This window comes from Ahaetulla prasina, chromosome 1 (genome assembly GCF_028640845.1).
Source record: "Ahaetulla prasina isolate Xishuangbanna chromosome 1, ASM2864084v1, whole genome shotgun sequence".
In the NCBI taxonomy this organism is placed as follows: domain Eukaryota; kingdom Metazoa; phylum Chordata; class Lepidosauria; order Squamata; family Colubridae; genus Ahaetulla; species Ahaetulla prasina.
This window is the reverse complement of record NC_080539.1, coordinates 4550001-4572681: the sequence shown is the minus strand read 5'-3', so window position 1 is coordinate 4572681 and position 22681 is coordinate 4550001. Positions and strand designations below refer to the sequence as shown.

General features: G+C 40.9%; 1 protein-coding gene across 1 annotated transcript in view; it reads right to left on the bottom strand.

The window, feature by feature from the left end:
- TRPV3 (transient receptor potential cation channel subfamily V member 3) overlaps positions 1-22681 on the bottom strand; it is an 86871-nt gene that overhangs the window by 8935 nt on the left and 55255 nt on the right. Inside the window, exons 11-17 of the mRNA XM_058164005.1 lie at positions 16920-17078; positions 16145-16192; positions 13296-13397; positions 12189-12262; positions 8004-8169; positions 6450-6516; positions 417-688 (exon numbers count right to left, since the gene is read on the bottom strand). Coding sequence (XP_058019988.1) covers positions 417-688; positions 6450-6516; positions 8004-8169; positions 12189-12262; positions 13296-13397; positions 16145-16192; positions 16920-17078 — 888 coding nt within the window. The remainder of the gene's footprint in view (positions 1-416; positions 689-6449; positions 6517-8003; positions 8170-12188; positions 12263-13295; positions 13398-16144; positions 16193-16919; positions 17079-22681) is intronic.

The following is a 22681-nucleotide window of genomic DNA, read 5'->3' as shown; positions in this document are numbered from 1 at the left end:
TATTGTGGTTTTATTTGGCTGTGAACCGCCCTGAGTCCTTCGGGAGAAGGGCGGTATAAAAATTTGATTAAATAAAATAAATAAATAAATTTCTGTCTTTTGATTCCCCAGTCACGTGGTTACTTGGCCACGCCCACCCAGTCACATGACCACCACCACCACCACCGCGCCACGCCCACCAAGCCACGCCCACAGAACCGGTAGGAAAGAAATTTAGATTTCACCACTCCTTCCATCCTTCACTATTCGGTCAGAGCTGAAGAAGCTCCTCGGATGAGAAGCGAAACGTCTTCAAGGAAAAACAAAGCAAGCCCAGTTGCCTCCCTAGGCATCTGGATTCAATCCCGTTTTCTGCAAAGGAATCCCGGAGACACACACACACACACACACACACACACACCATCCCCGGAACCAACCTGCAGCCTCCAGATGTGCTCGCTCTCTTTGGAAATGTCTTCCACTGTTTCTCCCATCAAGGCGATCAGCATGTTGAGAAGTAACACGAAGGTCAGGATCACGAAGGAGATGAGCAGCAGGAGGAAGAGGATGGGGTGTTTGGCGTTTTTCGGGACGTCCAGCTCGCCCAGGCCCAAGGTCAGCATGAATAAGTCGATCTCGATGCTTCCCAAGACACTGTACTCGTTGCATTTGCTGTCTTCGGGACACGAGTCCACCAAGGCCGCCAGAGCTGGGCAGGGAACGGGAAAGCGGAGAAGATTAAAGTCTTTTTTTTTTTTAATTAAACTCTTGAGGTTACAAGATCTTACATAGTAAAATATTTCTGGACGCGTTCGATTGTATTAATGTCAGAGATTTATTTTATTTTATTTATTTATTTATTTATTTTTGTCACAACATCATATAAAAAGGATTATATAGTATATAAACATATATATGAGTAAATATTAGGAGGTTATAAGCATCAATATATATATAGGAAGAAGAAAAAGAAAAACAACAGGTCAGGAACGGTAGGCATGTTTCTGCGCTTATGCACGCCCCTTATGGTCCTCTTAGGAATGGGGTGAGGTCGATAGTAGACAGTTTTTGGTTAAAGCTTTTGGGATTATGGGAAGAGACCACAGAGTCAGGTAAAGTATTCCAAGCACTGATGATTCTGTTACAGAAGTCATATTTTCTGCAATCTAGATTAAAGCGGTTAACATTAAGTTTAAATCTGTTGGTTGCTCTTGTATTGTTACAATTAAACCTGAAGTAGTCTTTAACAGGAAGGACATTACAGTAGATGATTCTGTGAGTTAAACTTAGGTCTTGTCGAAGGCGACGGAGTTCCAAGTTTTCTAAGCCTAGGATTTCAAGTCTGGTGGGATAAGGTATTTTGTTGTTTTCAGAGGAATGGAGAACTCTTCTTGTAAAATATTTCTGGACGCGTTCGATTGTCTTAATGTCAGAGATGTGGTATGGGTTCCAGACGGATGAGCTGTATTCAAGAATAGGTCTGGCAAATGTTTTGTATGCTCTAGTTAGTAGTGTAGAGTTTTTGGAAAAGAAGCTGCGTAAAATTAGGTTTACAACTCTTAGAGCCTTTTTTGCTATGTAGTTGCAGTGGGCTTTGGCACTTAGATCATTTGATATGAGAACTCCAAGGTCTTTGACAGGGTGGGGGTCATCTGTAAGGTAATGACCATCAAGTTTGTATTTTACTAGAAGAGTTCTTCGCTCCTCTGAAAACAACAAAATACCTTATACCACCAGGCTAGAAATCCTGGGACTAGAAAACTTAGAACTCTGCCGACTTCGACATGACTTGTGTTTAATACACAAAATCATCTACTGCAATATCCTTCCTGTTAAAGACTACTTCAGCTTCAATCGCAATAATACAAGAGCAAACAATAAATTTAAACTTAATGTCAACCGCTTCAAACTTGATTGCAGAAAATATGACTTCTGCAACAGAGTTGTTAACGCTTGGAACTCATTACCTGACTCCATGGTCTCTACTCAAACTCCCAAAATCTTCAACCAAAAACTGTCTACTATTGACCTCCCCCCATTCCTAAAAGGACTATAAGGGGCGTGCATAAGAGCACAAAAGTGCCTACCGTTCCTGTCCTATTGTTCCTTTCATTATATCAAATTAACATAGCTGTTGCATACTTTTACTTATATATACATATTTTTCTTTCATGATGTGTTGTTTTTATTTATGACGATGTTTGTGTATACCGTTGTGACAAAAATAAATAAATAAAAATAAATAAAATAAATCTTCCAAAGGGGTTATTAACAGGGCTGGGATTCAGCCGGTTCAGGAGAACCGGATGTTCATTTTAATCTAGTTCGCCGAACTGGTAGTTGCAAGGACTGGCTGACCCCGCCCACTCCGCCCCTCTCCTCCCAGGAGTCTCCACACGGCCCATTTTGGATGTAAGATAAGTGCAGGTATCAGTTTTGGAAGGCAATTTTCTTTCTTGCTTCTTAACTGCCACATATTTTAGCTGGGGAAGTTGGGAGGGGGTTGTTGTTGGAGCGGTAGAAAGTTAGTCATAACAACATTCCGCATTCAAGGACCTTTGCCTGCGTCTGATGGAGACTGCCTGAAGATTGTATCCAATTGAGTGTGAAGAGTCGATTGGACAATGTGATGAACTTGTGGGTGTGGGGCAGGGCTGTGAACTGTCAACCGGGTGTGGAAAACCTGGAAGCTTTCAGTTTCGGGTTTTCCCAGCTGTGCCAACATGACATCTCTAATAAATTGGGACTTTGAGGAACCTCAAGCCTCAGAGCTTTATTTCGCTGGGGGTGTTCCTTGGAACCCCTTACAGCAGAGTCTTTGCAGAGGCTCTGGGAGGGCGAAAAACGGGCCTACCAGAAGTACTGGAAGTCTGGAAACAGGCCCATTTCCAGCCTCCGTTTTCACCCTCCTGGAGGCTAGAGAAAAGCCTCCGGAGTCTGGGGAAGGCGAAACTCCCCTCCTCCTGTGGCGCAGGAAGTCAACTAGGTCACGCCCCCCCATGGCCACACCCACTCAGCAACTGGGCAGAGAACCCCTTGCAAAAAATTTTTCAATCCCACCCCTGGTTATTAAAGAGTCTGAAATGGGGTGTCTTGTAGGAAGGAGTCCAAAACATGAACCGTGCAATTTTGGGATAAGTCTTTTGACTTTTTAGAAGAGAATATTTGTAGTTCAGGGATGGACTGTGGGTTCCTTGGTGCCTCTGAGCTGAGCTGATTTTCTTGCAGGCGTTTCATGATCCAACTAGGGGACGTCATCAGTGCTAGAAGGGAGTGGGGATTATGGGGAGGAGGAGAAAGAGAAAGAGGAGGAGGGGGGAAGAAAGGGGAGGAGGTGGAAGATTGTGGGTTCCTCGGTGCTCTCTAAGCTTGGGTTGTTATCTTGAAGACGTCTCATGATCCAACTAGGGAACATCATCAGTGTTAGAAGGGAGCAGGGTTGAGGAGAGGAAGAGGAGAAGGATCGGGGAGTTTTTGATGCTGTCCGAGGCTGGTGGTTTTCTTGCAGACATTTCATGACCCAAGTAGGGAACCTAATCAGTGCCAGAAGGGAGTGGGGTTTGCAAGGAGGAGGAGGAAGAGGAGGAGGAAGGCGAGGAGGAGGAGGGGGAGGGGGAGGAGGAGGAGGAAGAGGAGGGGGAGGATTGTGGAGTCTTTGATGCTCTCCAAGGTTGGTTGCTTTCTTGCAGACATTTCATGACCCAACTAGGCAACATCATCAGTACCAGAAGGGAGTGGGGTTTGCAAGGAGGAGGAGGAAGAGGAGGAGGAAGATTGTGGAGGCTTTGATACTCTCCAAGGGCCTCTGGTGGCTCAGCAGACTAAATCTGTCTGTTATTAACAGCAGCTGCTTGCAATTACTGCAGGTTCTAGTCCCACCAGGCCCAGGGCTGACTCAGCCTTCCATCCTTTATAAGGTAGGTAAAATGAGGACCCATATTGTTGGGGGCAATAAAAGTTGACTTTGATATAATATAATATACAAATGGATGAAGACTATTGCTTGACACAGTGTAAGCCGCCCTGAGTCTTCGGAGAAGGGCGGGATATAAATGCAAATAATAATAAAAAAAGGTTGGTTGCTTTCTTGCAGACGTTTCATGACCCAGCTAGGCAACATCATCAGTGCCAGAATGGAGTGGGACTTGCTGTCTGGTTATATATAAGTGGTTTGCCCTGTAACTGTGGATGGGTGTGTTCTTGATGGTTCCTCAATTAGGCTGTTGTTTTCTGTTAGATTATTTGTCTGAGACGATACTTCCTTGAGTGGCGTTTACAACAAACATCATTATTGTTTACCTAAAATCACCAATCTCTTTCCACTTATGATTGTATGACTATAACTTGTTTCTGGCAATCCTTATGATTTATATTGATATATTGACCATCAATTGTGTTGTAAATGTTGTGCCTTGATGAAGGTATCTTTTCTTTTATGTACACTGAGAACAGATGCACCAAGACAAATTCCTTGTGTGTCCAATCACACTTGGCCAATAAAAAAAAAAAAGACCAAAACACTTCCTTGGCAGCAATTAACCTCCATGTAAGCAGTGATTAACGTCAGATTAACAATCAAGCAGTTCGGATCAATATATTTTTTTTATTTAGTTTTGTACTGTTTCTATTGTCTATTTATTTTTTAAAAAAATAAATTGCAAAATGCCTAGAGTCATGGATTGAGATGGGCAGCTACAGAAACTGAGTTAATAAATAAATGAATAGAATTAGCAATGCAGACAAACAATCAATCAAACAAACAAACAGTAAACAACCACCTAATCAAGGAACCACCCAAAAAACACTCCCACCAGCACTGATAGGTCAAGCCAGCTGTATATAAACAAAGAGCCAACATCATTCCCTTCGAGCACTGATGGTGTTCCCTAGTTGGGTCGTGTAACGTCTACAGGAAAACCACCAAGCTCAGAGCGGATCAGGGACCCCACAGTCGTCCTCCTCCTACTCTCCAGAAACCCCTCTCCCTTCTAACACTGATGATGTTGCCTAGTTGGGTCATGAAATGTCTGCAAGAAAACCACCAAGCTCAGAGAGCACCAAGGATCCCACAGTCACCCTCCTCCTCCTCCTCCTCCTCTTCCTCCTCCTCCTCCTCCTCTCCAGGAACCCCTTTCCCTTCTAGCACTGATGATGTTACCTAGTTGGGTCATGAAACGTCTGCAAGAAAACCACCAAGCTCAGAGACCACCAAGGACCCTACGGTCCTCTCTCTCCTCCTCTTTCTCTTCCTCCTCTTCCTCCTCTCTACAAACCCCACTCCCTCCCAGCACTGATGCTGTTACCTAGTCAGGTAATGAAACATTTGTAAGAAAAAACAGCCAATATTATTGGAAATTTGGGGAAAAAATTGGGTTACAAATGTTAAATTTACGCAGGCACAGAATTTAAGGGAAATTTTTTATAAAATGTTTTATAGATGGCATTTAGATCCTAAGAAATTATCGTGTATGTATCCAGATATGCAAGCAAAATTTTGGAGATGTAATTTATTTATTTCAATTTTTGAATCAATTGTGATGATGCTAGATATTTTCATATTTGGTGGACTTGTAAGAATATTAAGGCTTTTTGGATAAGAATTTTACAAAATGTTTTGAAAAAGAAGATAAAGTTCCTGCCACAATTTTTCCTGTTGGGAATTATCACAGACTGTACAGTAATTGAGACTAAACTGATTTTAAATCTAATAACAGCAGCAAGATTACTGATAGGACAGTATTGGAAGAAAAAAGAAGTACCCACAATAGAAGAATGGATATTGAAAGTTGCCAATCTGGCTGAGATGGCAAAAATCTCAGCCTTTTTGAAAGACAATATGCAAGAAAGATACTTAAATGAATGGAAAAAATGGATCGACTACATTATATAGTCTATATTATAGATATAGACTACATCTATAAAACAGATATCAGACTAAGAGTTATCAGACTGCCTTTGAATGATTAGGATGTATTATTTCTGATTGTTTTGGGGGAGGTTAGGAATTGATGAGAATTGTAGGAGTATAATTGAGTTAGGAGGGAAATTTTTTTAGCATATGTTTGTTTTATTTTTAACTATACCTTGTGTTTGTTCCAGGAAGTCGGGGGTTGTGAACGGTGGGGAGGGGACGGGGAGGGGAAGGGGAGAAAAAGTTTTGTAAAACTTTTTCAATTAAAAAAAAGAAAAAACAACCCATCTCACGAGAGCACCAATGCAACCCCACAATTGCATTCTGGTTGAATTCCTGATTCCAAATAATTAAAGGTATTCCCAGGGAGCGTGTTTTTAAAAAAAGGCAAAATGGAGGCCGCAACAAGCCAAATCTTGTGTGGTGTTGCCCCTAAAAAGTGGCAGGGCTTCGACGGCAAAGCTGGCAACACCGTTGTGCCTTCTTTGAACACACACACACACACACACAGCCAGTCCATGGATGCCCCTGCGAATAAAAAGCATCAAATTCTGTTTACCTACGCCGAATCCAAACAAAAACACCAGGTAGACGGCGATAAACTTGATCACGTCGTGCAAAATGACCTACGAGGCAAAAAAAAGAAAAATGTGAAGGGTGGGAATTTAAAGCGCAGGAAAACGAACGGCACTGCTCTACTTCTACTACTAGATGTATTTGGCTTTCCCGAAGTGGAGATTGGCATCGACTTTAGACCATTTTTTTTTAAAAAAATGGACACTTTTGTAGGAAATGAGGGGCATCTTCTCACCTTAATGCAGTGTTTCTCAAACTTGGGCTCTTGAAGATGGCTGGACTTCTACTCCCAGAATTTCTCCAGCCAGCACATCTTAAAGCACGCTGGCTGGAGAATCAGGTACAGTCACCAGGGGACTAACCTATATTGTGGATTGTTAATAGATATAAAATCAGATAAAGAGAGAGAGATGATAAATGGATAGATAGAGACAGACAGATAGCTGATAGATGGAAGGATAGATAGATAGATAGATAGATAGAATATGATAGATAGATGATAGATAGGTAGATATAGATAGAATAGATAGATAGATATGATAGATGATAGATAGATAGATAGATATAGATAGTTAGATAGAGATGATAGATAGATAATGATAGATAGAGAGAGAGAGAGAGAGAGAGATAGATAGATATGATAGATAGATAGATATGATAGATAGATATGATCTATCTATCTATGATAGATAGATGAGATAGATAGAGATGATAGATGAATATAGATAGATGATAGATAGATGAATGATAGATAGACAGATAGATAGATGATATAGATAGATGGATAGGTAGGTAGGTAGATACAATAGATAGATAGATAGATTAAAGAGATAATAGATAGATAGATGAGATAGATAGATAGATAGATGAGATAGATAGATGGATGGATGGATAGATGATAAATGGATAGATAGATGATAGATAGATAGATATGATAGATAGATAGAATGATGATAGATAGGTAGATATAGATAGAATAGATAGATGATAGATAGATATAGATAGTTAGATAGAGATGATAGATAGATAATGATAGAGAGAGAGAGAGAGAGAGATAGATAGATAGATAGATAGATAGATAGATATGATCTATCTATCTATGATAGATAGATAGATGAATAGATAGATAGATAGATAGATATAGATAGATGATAGATAGATAGATAGATAGATAGATAGACGATAGATAGATAGATAGATAGATAGATAGATAGATAGATAGATAGATAGATAGATAAATGGATGATAGGTGATAGATGATAGATAGATAGACAGATAAATGAATAGACAGACAGATAGCTGATAGATGGATAGGTAGGTAGATAGATAGCTGATAGATGGATAGGTAGGTAGGTAGGTAGGTAGATAGATAGATAGATAGACAGACAGACAGACAGACAGACAGACAGACTGACTGACTGACTGACTGACTGACTGACTATAGAAGAATTGACTGTCCCCTTAAGGGAAGGGAATTGCTGGGCCTGGCCTGAGAGATCCAACGCCTATCCAACAGGGCTTGCAAAGGCTGCCTTACCTGTTGAATCATGACGCTGTAGATGCCCATGGATTGCAACCCCCGTGTGAAGTACAGCATGTTGGCCCATCCTAAGGACATGGCCAGGACGAGGCAGGGCAGGTGCCCCTTGTAGGAGAAAAGGTAGAGGAAGACCGAGACGATCACCAGCACTGCTTGAATGAAACTGGGAAGGATCACAAAAACATTATTTTTTTTAAAAAAAATGTTATTTTTCCTTCTGATTAGATTGCTGTAAACATTTCGTATTATATTGTTGCAACAGGTGGTGTTTATATGATATGGTTAAAGACTCCTGTCATTTAGGTGGCTTCAATTGTTAATACTTAAAGAGAGGAAAAAAAGAGACAAAATTCTATCAGTATCGATCACAATTTAGGGTGCCAATACTACAAGGGTAAAATTATTTGGGTTTTTCATCCAAAGTTAAATATAACATTATAAAAGAAGCACTGCAACTCACAGCAAAGAACTGACTGTTTAATAAAAGTTTTGATCTTAATTACTTAATATTAACATTTCCATTATATTGTGGGTGGTTAGCTAGGTATAAAATCGGACAGATAGATAATGATAGATAGAATGATAGAATGATGATAGATAGATAAATGGATGGATGGATGGATAGAGATAGATAGATAGATAGATAGATAGATGATAGATAGATAGATAGATAGATAGATAGATAGATAGATAGAGATAGATGATAGATGATATAGATAGATATAGATGATAAATAGAGATAAATAGATAGATATAGATAGATAGCTGATAGCTGATATAGATAGATGGATAGGTAGGTAGGTAGATACAATAGATAGATAGATAGATTAAAGAGATAATAGATAGATAGATAGAGATAGATAGATAGATAGATAGATAGATAGATAGATAGACAGATAGATAGATAGATGATAGATAGATGATGATAGATAGAATGATAGATCGATGATAGATAGATAGATACAATAGATGATAGATAGAGATGATAGATAGATAGATAGATAGATAGATGAATGATAGATAGATGATAGATGAGATAGATAGATGGATAGGTAGGTAGATACAATAGATGATAGATAGATTAAAGAGATAATAGATAGATAGATAGATAGATAGATAGATAGATGGATAGATAGATAGATAGAATAGTTATAAAATCAGATAAAGAGAGAGAGAGAGAGAGATGATAAATGGATAGATAGACGGATGGATGGACAGACAGATAGCTGATAGATGGATAGATAAATAGATATAGATAAATAGATGATAGATAGGTAGATATAGATAGAATAGATAGATAGATATGATAGATAGATGATAGATAGATAGAGATGATAGATATAGATAGTTGATAGAGATGATAGATAGATAATGATAGATAGAGAGAGAGAGAGAGAGAGATAGATAGATATGATAGATAGATAGATATGATAGATAGATGATAGATAGATAGATACAATAGATAGATAGAGATGATAGATAGATAGATAGATAGATAGATAGATAGATAGATAGATAGATAGATAGATAGATAGGTAGGTAGGTAGATACAATAGATAGATAGATAGATTAAAGAGATAATAGATAGATAGATAGATAGATAGATAGATAGATAGATAGATAGATAGATAGATAGATATAAATGATAGATCGATGATAGATAGATAGATATGATAGATAGATGATAGATAGGTAGATATAGATAGAATAGATAGATATAGATAGATATAGATAGTTAGATAGAGATGATAGATAGATAATGATAGAGAGAGAGAGAGAGAGAGAGATAGATAGATAGATATGATAGATAGATATGATCTATCTATCTATGATAGATAGATACAATAGATAGATAGATAGATAGATAGATAGATAGATAGATAGATAGATAGATAGACAGATTAAAGAGATGATAGATAGATAGATAGATAGATAGATAGATAGATAGATGATAAATGGATAGATAGACAGATGGACGAATAGACAGACAGACAGATAGCTGATAGATGGATAGGTAGGTAGGTAGGTAGGTAGGTAGGTAGGTAGGTAGATAGATAGATAGATAGATAGATAGATAGATAGATAGATAGATAGACAGACAGATTGACTGACTGACTGACTGACTGACTGACTATAGAAGAATTGACTGTCTGCAGCCTCCCTCTTAAGGGAAGGGAATTGCTGGGCCTGGCCTGAGAGATCCAACGCCTATCCAACAGGGCTTGCAAAGGCTGCCTTACCTGTTGAATCATGACGCTGTAGATGCCCATGGATTGCAACCCCCGCGTGAAATACAGCATGTTGGCCCATCCTAAGGACATGGCCAGGACGAGGCAGGGCAGGTGCCCTTTGTAGGAGAAAAGGTAGAGGAAGACCGAGACGATCACCAGCACCGCTTGAATGAAACTGGGAAGGATCACAAAAACATTATTTTTTTTAAAAAAAATGTTATTTTTCCTTCTGATTAGATTGCTGTAAACATTTCGTATTATATTGTTGCAACAGGTGGTGTTTATATGATATGGTTAAAGACTCCTGTCATTTAGGTGGCTTCAATTGTTAATACTTAAAGAGAGGAAAAAAAGAGACAAAATTCTATCAGTATCGATCACAATTTAGGGTGCCAATACTACAAGGGTAAAATTATTTGGGTTTTTCATCCAAAGTTAAATATAACATTATAAAAGAAGCACTGCAACTCACAGCAAAGAACTGACTGTTTAATAAAAGTTTTGATCTTAATTACTTAATATTAACATTTCCATTATATTGTGGGTGGTTAGCTAGGTATAAAATCGGACAGATAGATAATGATAGATAGAATGATAGAATGATGATAGATAGATAAATGGATGGATGGATGGATAGAGATAGATAGATAGATAGATAGATAGATAGATAGATAGATAGATAGATAGATAGAGATAGATGATAGATGATATAGATAGATATAGATGATAAATAGAGATAAATAGATAGATATAGATAGATAGCTGATAGCTGATATAGATAGAGATGATAGATACATAGAGAGAGATGATAGATAGATAGATAGATGATAGATAGAAGATAGATAGGTGATAGATTGATAGATAGATAGATAGAGATAGATGATAGCTAGAAGATAGATAGATTATATAGATAGATGATAGATGATAGAGAGAGAGAGAGATGATAGATAGAAGATAGATAGATAGATGATAGAAGATAAATGGTAGATAGAGAGATAGATAGAGAGAGAGAGATGATAGATAGATAGAGAGATAGATAGAGAGAGAGATGATAGATAGATAGATAGAAGATAGATAGATGATAGAAGATAGATAGATAGATAGATAGATAGATAGATAGATAGATATAGAGAAAGATAGATATAGAGATCAGAGAGATGATAGATAGATGATGAAAATAGAGTGAGAGAGATAATGATAGATAGATCAAGGCCTGTGTCTATTGAACTGCAAACATATCCTGTTAACCCAACTAAAATCAAGAACAGAAGCAAGAAAAGATACAAGTGGTAAAACAATACAGTCAACGAATATAAAAAGGATATAGAAGAACAGATAGCAAGGATACTGATAGGATTACAGCAGTTTAAAAAAAGCCTGATTTAAACAGTAAGATAAGAGTGGATGAACAATTATTCCTTTTAAAGATCCATGAATTAGAGGCTCTATCACCGCTAACTAAAACCGACAGGGCAATACTTTTCCCTAACAGTTAATTAAATCCAGGGGCTTCTGAACACAAGAAACATTGATGGATTAGTGGCCATATCCAGAAGGAAGTCTGATTTGATGAAATTTAACAATAATTTAGGCAGAAGGAACGTTTCACCAGGATGCAACTCTGTGTAAAACAGTGTTTTTTTCCAATCTCGGCCAGTTTAAGATGGGTGGACTACAACTCCCAGAATTCCCCCAGCCAGCTGGCTGGGGGATTCTGGGAGTTGTAGTCCACCCATCTTAAACTGCCCCGAGTTTCAAAAATGTTGGTTTAAAAGGAAAAATCCTGTAATCTTGCAAACCTAGGTTGGTTTTTGGGGGTTGGAGGCAAACGAAACATCCCCAAGGGGAGCACGCCTGCAGGTAGTCCTCGACTTGCGACCGAATAATGGAGCCCGAACATTACCGTCATAAATCGCAAGGAGAGCAAAGCAAAGGTCATCGCGTCACTTACAAGGCGAAATGGAACCAGGCGTCGGAGAGGATGGTCTGCAGGTCGGAAGGCCGTAGCAAGAAAATGGCCACACTCTGCAGGCGGAAAATACACACACAGGATATGACAGATTTAGTAAGGCATGTTAAACCACTGGCGAGCCCGTTCTACAGGTCGTCCTCGACTTACAACCATTCGTTTAGTGACCGTTTGAAGTGACAACGGCAGTGGAAAAAACTGTTTTTGGCGCTGATGACCGTTGAAGCATCCCTCTGTTCATGTGAACAAAATTCAGACGCTCGTATTTATGACCATCACAGTGTCCAGCATCCAAGGATGGCATTCCCTTACTTTCCCTACCGGTTCACAAATGTGTGTGCGTGCGTGCACACGCTCGCATTGCCCGCTCGTGCACTGTCTATGCATGCGCCCAGCCTTCCATACATTCACTTTGCTGGCGTGCACACTTTCTGCGCATGCGCCCAGCCTCAGAAACGTGCCTAAATAGGATGGCATACAGCCGGGGCGGGTGGGCGGGTGGACAGACCCACCTGCAATTTCCACTCCCGGTTCAGCCAAAGAGGTTGTAAAAAAAAATGCTTTTAAAAGGTTCCAGCTGAGTTGCCTGATCGTCAGAGGCTTTTCTTTTCTTTTAAAATCATTTTTTTTGTTTTGCCTTTAAAAGAAAAAGCCAGAGGAGCCTTTTAAAAGCATTTATTCTACAACCTCTTTCGCCGAAGAGGTTGTAGAAAAAATGCTTATAAAGGCTTCTCTGACGATCGCAGCTGAGTTGCCTGATCGTCAGAGGCTTTTTTTTTTTTACTTTTAAAAGTATTTTTCGGCAGAAGAAAAAATCCTTTTAAAAGTTTAAAAAAAAAAAAACCTCTGATGGTCACGCAGCTCAGCTGGGCATGGGGGATGGCAGGGATTTTTGCTACCGGTTCTCCGAACCACCTGCCACCATCGCTACTGGATCAGGCAATCCGGTCCGAACCGGGAGCATTTCACCCCTGGTCCGAAAGCTCGGAACCTCTGGTCTCAGTGACCGACCCAAATTGGATCCTGCGACATTATCCTGGGACACGTAAATTCGCTTTCATTCGTGCTTTCATTCCAATCAGCGCTTACCTCTTTAATAGCAATAAACACGGCTCCCAAAATAACCATGGCTTGTCCTGCCAACTGCAACCAATTCAGGTCTCCGATCAGTGCCAGAGGGTATGGTGGAGGCTAGAGACGGGGGGGGGGGGGGAGGGTGATAAGAAAAAAAAAAAGAATAGAGGTAGTCCTCGCCTTATAAACCGTTCATTTAGTGACAGTTCAAAGTTACGACAATGCTGAAAATAAGTGGCTTATGACCGATCCTTGCACTAATGCCTTGGTAAGGCCACGCTTGGAATATTGCATTCAGTTTTGGTCGCCACGATGTAAAAAAGATGCTGAGACTCTAGAAAGAGTGCAGAGAAGAGCAACAAAGATGATTAGGGGACTGGAGGATAAAACATATGAAGAACGGTTGCAGGAACTCGGTATGTCCAGTTTAATGAAAAGAAGGACTAGGGGAGACATGATAGCAGTGTTCCAATATCTCAGGGGCTGCCCCAAAGAAGAGGCAGTCAAGCTATTCTCCAAAGCACCAGAGGGTAGAACAAGAAGCAATGGGTGGAAACTAATCAAGGAAAGAAGCAACTTAGAACTAAGGAGGAATTTCCTGACAGTGAGAACAATTAACCAGTGGAACGACTTGCCTGCAGAAGTTGTAAATGCTCCAACACTGGAAATTTTTAAGAAAATGTTGGATAACCATTTGTCTGAAATGGTGTATTGTTTCCTGTCTGGGCAGGGGGTTGGACTAGAAGGCCTCCAAGGTCCCTTCCAGCTTTGATATTATTATTATTATTATTACTTATGACTGTTAAAGCACCCACACAATCGCGTGATCCAAATTTGGGCACCGGGCAACCACCATGGAGAGGCAGTCCTCGATGTACAACGGTTAACTTAAGCGACCGTTCGAAGTTACAACGGCACTGAAGAAAGCGATTTAGCACCGTTTTTCCACACTTACGACCGTCGCAGCATCCCCACGGCCACCTGATCATAATTCAGATGCTTGGCGACTGACTCGTGTTTGCGACCGTTGCAATGTCCCCAGGGGTCACGTCGTCCCCTTTGGCGACCTTCTGGCCAGCAAAGGCAATGGGGTAAGCCCGATTCACTTAACAACCGTGTGACTCGCTTAACAACTGCAGTGATTCCCTTAACAACCGTGGCAAGAAAAGGTTGTAAAATGGGGCAAACCTCCATTAACACATTTCTCTCTTAGCAGCATCAATATTGGGGTCAATTGGGGTTCGTAAAAAGCTAGAAAGCATCTTTGGTCGTGTAAACAGAGACGTAGAATCAAAATCAGATGAAGTATTAGTACCAGTAGTGAAATCTAAATTTCTTTCCTACCGGTTCTGTGGGCGTGGCTTGGTGGGGGGAGGGGTCATGTGACCGGGTGGGCGTGGCTAGGTGACTGGGGGATCAAAAGACAGAAACTCACTAACAATGTCCTGCTGGAGCAGGGTTGGACTAGATGACCTCCAGGACCCTTCCAGCCCTGGATTATCCTCTGAAGCTGCCTAGTGCCAGGTTTGTAATCCTACCTTCCTCTCCCTTTCTTCCTTCCTTCCTTCCTTCCTTCCTTCTTTCCTTCTTTCCTTCCTTCCTTCCTTCCTTCCTTCTTTCCTTCCTTCCTTCCTTCCTTCCTTCCTTCCTTCCTTCCTTCCTTCCTTCCTTCCTTCCTTCCTTCCTTCCTTCTTTCCTTCCTTCCTTCCTTCATTTTTCCTCTTTCTTTCTTTCTTTCCTTCCTTCCTTCCTTTCTTCCTTCCTTCCTTCCTTCTTCCTCTTACGTTTTATCTTCCTTTCTTCCTTCCTTCCTTCCTTCCTTCCTTCCTTCATTTTTCCTCTTTCTTTCTTTCTTTCCTTCCTTCCTTTCTTCCTTCCTTCCTTCCTTCCTTCTTCCTCTTACGTTTAATCTTCCTTTCTTTCTTCCTTCTTTCCTTCCTTCCTTCCTTCATTTTTCCTCTTTCTTTCTTTCTTCCTTCCTTCCTTCTTTCCTTCCTTCCTTCCTTCCTTCTTTCTCTTTCTTTCTTTCCTTCCTTCCTTCCTTCTTTCTTTTTCTTTCTTTCCTTCCTTCCTTCCTTCCTTCCTTCCTTCCTTCCTTCCTTCCTTCCTTCCTTCCTTCCTTCTTTCTTTCTTTCTTTCTCTCTTTCTCTCTCTCTCTCTCTTTTTTTTCCTTTCTTTCTCTCTCTCTCTCAAACAAAACCCCCCCTCCATTTTTTTGCCTAGCAGGCTTCAGCTTTCTTACCTTTTAAAAAATGCATTTAAAAGTAAAAAAAAAAGTCTCTGATGATCAGGCTAACTTCAGCTGGGATCGTCAGAGCCTTGTTTTAACCCTTTAAAAGCAATTTTTTTTACAACCACTTCGGCCGAAGCGGTTGTTTAAAAAATGCTTTTAAAAGTTAAAAAAAAAAAAGGCTCTGACGATCGCGTGGCTCAGCTGGGCATGGGTGGAGGGACCAGGCATTTTTGCTACTGGTCCTCCGAACCACCCGCCACCATTGCTACCGAATCGGGTGATCCGGTCCGAACCGGGAGCATTTCACCTCTGATTAGTACCGCTTTATAAAACCTTAGTAAGGCCACACATGGAATATTCCGCATCCAGTTTTGGTCCCCACATTATAAAAAAAGGATGTTGAGACTTTGGAAAAAGTGCAGAGAAGAGCAACTAGGATGATTAAATGCCTGGAGGCTAAAACATGCAAAGAACAGTTGCAGGATTTTTTTTAAATTTGCATTTATATCCCGCCCTTCTCCGAAGACTCAGGGCGGCTTACACTATGTCAAGCAATAGTCTTCATCCATTTGTATATTATATACAAAGTCAACTTATTGCCCCCAACAATCTGGGTCCTCATTTTACCTACCTTATAAAGGATGGAAGGCTGAGTCAACCTTGGGCCTGGGACTTGAACCTGCAGTAATTGCAAGAAGCTGCTGTTAATATCAGACTGTCTTAGCAGTCTGATTTGGGTTTGGCTAGTCTAAAGAAAAGAAGGACTCAGTGGGGACATGATAGCAGCGTTCCGATATTTGAGGGGCTGCCCCAAAGAAGAGGAGGGGGTCACCCTATTCTCCAAAGCACCTGAAGGCAGAACAAGAAACAATGGATGGAAACTAATCAAGGAGAGAAGCAACCTGGAACTAAGGAGAAACTTCCTTAGGACAATTATCCAGTGGAACAGCCCGCCACCAGAAGTTGTGGATGCTTCATATCAATGGAGGTTTTTACAAAGAGACTGGACAGTCATTTATCTGAAATGATATAGGGTCTCCTGCTTGAGCAGGGGGTTGGACTAGAAGACCTCCAAGGTCCCTTCCAGCTCTACTCTGATCCTGACTACCTGTATTTATAATACTTGCTGCATCCCGGAGTTACGTGATTTGCCATTTGCAGCTTTCCCAGCCGGCTTCCGACCAGCGAAGTCAGTGGAAGAATCCGGATTCGCTTAACAACCCCGTGATTCACTTAGCAACGGCAGCCATTCGCTCAGTGACCACGGCAAGCAAGAGGTCGACAAAGTGGGCACAACAACCACCTCGCTTAGCCATGGGAATTCTGCTCCCAATAGTGGCCGTAAGTTCGTAAGGAGTTCTTATCCAGAATAAAAAAGATGGAAGATCTCGTCCTGCCCTCCCTACCTGCTTCGTGTGAGGCCTGTAGTAGGAGATCAACGTCAAAATGAGGTTGTAGATGAAATACAGGCAGCAGGAGAGGAAGAAGACGTGTCGGGCGAATCTTTTCCACTTCATCCGGAGTAAGGAATGAAGCGGTTCCAGAGCCAGCATTTCATGACGATTCTGCTTTGGGGGAGTGGAAAAAGAAACCGGATTAAAAGGACGAGAGAGAGAGAGAGAGAGAGAGAGAGCAGGTTAATAATAATAATAACAGAGTGGGAAGGGACCTGCAGGAAACCCTACACCAGGCAGGAAACCCTACACCATTTCCGACAAATGGCTATCCAACATTTTCTTAAAAATTTCCAGTTTTGGAGCATTTACAATTTTTGAAGGCAAGTTGTTCCACTTATTGATTGTTCTAACACTCAGGAAATTTCTCCTTAGTTCTAAGTTGCTTCTCTCCTTGATTAGTTTCCACCCATTGCTTCTTGTTCTGCCCTCAGGTGCTTTGGAGAATAGCTTGACTCCCTCTTCTTTGGGGCAGCCCCTGAGATATTGCTATCATGTCTCCCCTAGTCCTTCTTTTCATTAAACTAGACATACCCAATTCCAGCAACCATTCTTTATATGTCTTAGCCTCCAGTCCCATAATCCTCTTTGTTGCTCTTCTCTGCACTCTTTCTAGAGTCTCAACATCCTTTTTAACATAACATAACATAACATCAGAGTTGGAAGGGACCTTGGAGGCCTTCTAGTCCAACCCCCTGCCCAGGCAGGAAACCCTACACCATCTCAGTCAGATGGTTATCCAACATTTTCTTAAAAATTTCCAGTGTTGGAGCACTTTTTACATCGTGGCGACCAAAACTGAATGCCGTATTCCAAGTGTGGCCTTACCAAGGCATTATAAAGTGGCATTAACACTTCACGTGATCTTGATTCTATCCCTCTGTTTATGCAGCCCAGAACTGTGTTGGCTTTTTTAACAGCTGCTGCACACTGCTGGCTCATATCTAAATGGTTATCCACTAGGACTCCAAGATCCCTCTCACAGTTACTACTATTGAGCAAGGTACCACATATCTGGTACCTGTGCATTTTGGTTTTTTGGCCTAAATGTACAACCTTACTTTTTTCACTGTTGAATTTCATTTTGTTAGATAGCGCCCAATGTTCAAGTCTGTCAAGATCTTTCTGTACCTTGAGCCTGTCTTCTGGAGTGTTGGCTATTCCTGGTGTCATCTGCAAATTTGATGAATTTCCCAAATCCTCAAATTTGATGAGGTTAATCCAGGCAAAATAATAGATTAATTAAGCTAGGCTGAGAGCTTGAATGGCTCAATTAATCCATCAATACAGTCCTCAGTTTACAGTAGTGGCCAAATTGTGGAAACTTTTTGGGAAAAGTGTATTTTCTAAAACTAACTAATAACACTGCTTTTTTTTTTGGAGTAGTACCATAAAATTATATATCAATGGAAAGATAATTTAATCCAGAATGTAATGCAACAACTTTTATGAAGGATTTGCTATTAAGATAGCAATTACAGTAGAAAGAAGAAAAGTGAAACACGTAGAAAAAACAAGATATACAAAAATGATCACCATAGAAAAAATGGGATATACAAAAATGATCACCATGTCAGTTAATCCTTAGTTGGGTAACCTTTAGCATGAATTACGGCTTTACAACGTCTTCCCATGGAGTTTTAACCAAGTCTTTGAATTCTGCAGCTATTATAATGTGAAACCAAGATTGAATATTCTATTCTGTTAACTGGGTTTTATTGCTGGGTCGCTTCTGACTAACCAATTTCTTGAGTCGGCTCCCTATATTTTTAATTGGGTGAAGGTCTGGGCTATTCCCAGGCCATTCCAGCAGTGGAATAGGATTATCCTGAATCTCCCCCCCAGAAATTGGTGTTATTAGCCACCAAACCTCAAAAATACGTTTTTCCCAAAAGTTTTTCACAATTGTGGCCACGACTGTACAACAGTTCATTTAGTGACTGTTCAAACTTACAAGAGCACGGAAAAAGGTGACTTAGGACCACATTTCACACTTATGACCGTCGTAGCATCCCCATGCTCACGTGATTTACATTTGGATGCTTGGCAACTGACTCACATTTATGACGGTTGTGGCATCCCAAGATTACATGATCCCCTTTTGCGACCTTCTGACAAGCAAAGTTAAGGGGGAAACCCCGATTCGTTTAACAACCATATTACAAATTTAACAACCGCAGTGATATTCGCTTAATAACTACGGCAAGAAAGGTCGCAAAATGAGCCAAAATGCACTTCACAATCCTTGCTTAACAACCGTGACACAAATTTAAACAACTGCAGCAATTCACTGAACAAATGTGGTAAGTCGTAAAATGGGGCAAAACTCACTTAGCAACTGTCTCACTAAGCAACAGAAATTCTTGGCTCAGTCATGGTTGTAAATTGAGGATTACTACTTCTACAGAGGAATTATTGAGTCTGTCATTTGCACCTCTATAACTGTCTGGTTCGGTTCTGCAACCCAACAAGAAAAACACAGACTTCAGAGGATAATTAGAACTGCAGAAAAAATAATTGCTACCAACCTGCCTTCCATTGAGGACCTGTATACTGCACGAATCAAGAAGAGGGCCATGAAAATATTTACAGACCCCTCGCATCCTGGACATAAACTGTTTCGACTACTACCCTCAAAACGACGCTCTAGAGCACTGCACACCAGAACAACTAGACACAAGAACAGTTTTTTCCCGAAGGCCATCACTCTGCTAAACAAATAATTCCCTCAACACTGTCAGACTATTTACTGAATCTGCACTACTATTAATCGTTTCATAGTTCCCATCACCAATCTCTTTCCACTTATGACTGTATGACTATAACTTGTTGCTGGCAATCCTTATGATTTATATTGATATATTGATCATCAATTGTGTTGTAAATGTTGTACCTTGATGAACGTATCTTTTCTTTTATGTACACTGAGAGCATATGCACCAAGACAAATTCCTTGTGTGTCCAATCACACTTGGCCAATAAAATTCTAAAATTCTATTCTATTCTAGTTTTATATATTTGTATTATTTCTATATATGTCTACATATATTTCTATTTCTATTTATTTCCATTATTTTTATATATTTTTCTATTTCTATTTATTTCCATTATTTATATATATGTTTCTATTTCTAATTATTTCTATTTCTTTTTCTATTTTTAAGCCTGATTCCCCGTCAGGGGCAAAATTCACTTAACAACTGTTTTGCTTTGCATAAAAAACTTGTAGCCTCAGTCGTCATAAGTCAAGGACAACTGCAAATAATTGCACTTCCTGTCCAAACTACAAAGACAGTTTATTCAGCAAATGGCACAATTTATACTAGAAATTAAGAAACCTGGGGGCCCCAAAGGTGTCTCGAATGAATGAGGACATCAGGAGTGGGACTGACCATTTCAGCCCATCCACCTTGGTAAATAAACCAGAGTTAAACTAAGGTTTACAGGAGAAGTGAGGCTTCAAGAGCGATGCTGTGTCTGCTGTCTTACAGATTTGGCTCCCTCCCTTCCAGTGGTAGAATTCAATTTTTTTTACTACCGGTTCTGTGGGCGTGGCTTGGTGGGCCTGGTGTGACTTGTGGGGGTGGCAGGGGAAAGATACTGCAAAATCCCCATTCCATCCCCACTCCTGGGGAAAGTATATTGCAAAATCCCCATTTCCACCTGGGGGAAGGATACTGCGAAATCCCCATTCCCTCCCCACTCCAGGGGAAGAATACTGCAAAATCCCCATCCCCTCCCCACTCCGGGGGAAAGATACTGCAAAATCTCCATTCCCTCCCCACTCCAGGGGAAGAATACTGCAAAATCCCCATCCCCTCCCCACTCCAGGGGAAGGATACTGCAAAATCTCCATTCCCTCCCTACTCCAGGGGAAGGATACTGCAAAATCTCCATTCCCTCCCCACTCCAGGGGAAGAATACTGCAAAATCCCCATCCCCTCCCCACTCCAGGGGAAGGATACTGTAAAATCTCCATTCCCTCCCCACTCCAGGGGAAGGATACTGCAAAATCTCCATTCCCTCCCCACTCCAGGGGGAAAGATACTGCAAAATCTCCATTCCCTCCCCACTCCAGGGGAAGGATACTGCAAAATCTCCATTCCCTCCCCACTCCAGGGGAAGGATACTGCAAAATTCCCATTCCCACTCCACTCCTGGGGGAAGTATATTGCAAAATCTCCATTTCCACCCCACTTGCTGGGAAGTGGCTCAACAGGCTAATGCAGCCTGTTATTAACACACAGCTGCCTGTAATTACAATTACTGCAGGCTCGAGTCCCACCAGGTCCAAGGTTGACTCAGCCTTCCATCCTTTATAAGGTAGGTAAAATGAGGACCCAGATTGTTGGGGGGGCAATAAGTTGACTTTGTATATAAATATACAAATAGGATGAGACTATTGCCTTACACAACGTAAGTCGCCCTGAGTCTTCGGAGAAGGGCGGGATATAAATTCAAATAAAATGAATAAATTTAAAAAACAAAACTCCAGGGGAAGGGTACCGCAAAATCCCCATTTCCACCTGGGGGAAGGATATTGCAAAATCTCCATTCCCTCTCACTCCAGGGGAAGGATATCGCAAAATCTCCACTCCCACCTCAGTCCAGGGGGAAGGATACTGCAAAATCTCCATTCCCACCCCACTCTGGGGCCAGCCAGAGGCAGCATTTGCCGGTTCTCCAAACTGCCCAAAATTTCCGCTACCGGTTCTCCAGAACCTGTCAGAACCTGCTGGATTTCACCCCTACTTCCTTCTGATGCCCTGGGACATTTCCAAGATTTTTGGAAATCTGCAGGAAAGCATGGTTGTTTTGATTCGGTCTCCACTACCAGCTGGACCAAAAGCCACGATATTTTTTTTTGAAGAGGTCTTCACCCCAGGAATAAAACTGTCAAGCCACGAACAGCTGAATTTGAATTTGAATTTGAATTTGATGACTGCAGCATAAAAATAGAGTGCAGAGAAGAGCAACAAAGAGGATTAGGGGACTGGAGGCTAAAACATATGAAGAACGGAACTCGGTATGTCTCGTTTAATGAAAAGAAGGACTAGGGGAGACATGATAGCAGTGTTCCAATATCTCAGGGGTTGCCACAAAGAAGATTTGGGAGGGTCAAGCTATTCTCCAAAGCACCTGAGGGCAGGACAAGAAACAATGAATGGAAACTAATCAAGGAGAGAAGCAACTTAGAACTAAGGAGAAATTTCCTGACAGTTAGAACAATCAAGAAGTGGAACAACTTGCCTGCAGAAGTTGTAAATGCTCCAACACTGGAAATTTTTAAGAAAATGTTGGATAACCATCTGACTGAGATGGTGTAGGGTTTCCTGCCTCGGCAGGGGGTTGGACTAGAAGACCTCCAAAGTCCCTTCCCACTCTGTTATTATATTATATTAATATATAACTTTTGGCATTTGTATTCAGGAAACTCAGTTCAAGATAGCGACAGCAGGACGCGTGGAAAGGCGTCGGATCTTTGAGGAAGACCAGGTCAAGACACAGACCCAGCTAAATAAATAAATAAATAAAACCAGCTAGTCCTTGACTTACAACAGTTTGTTCAGTGACTGTTAGAAGTTGCCACAGCCCTGGAAAAAGTGACTGATGGCTGTTTTCACACTTACGACCATTGCAGCATTCCCCCTGTGGTCCCATGATCAGAATTCAGGCTCTCGGCAACTCACTCACATTTACGACGGTCGCAGTGA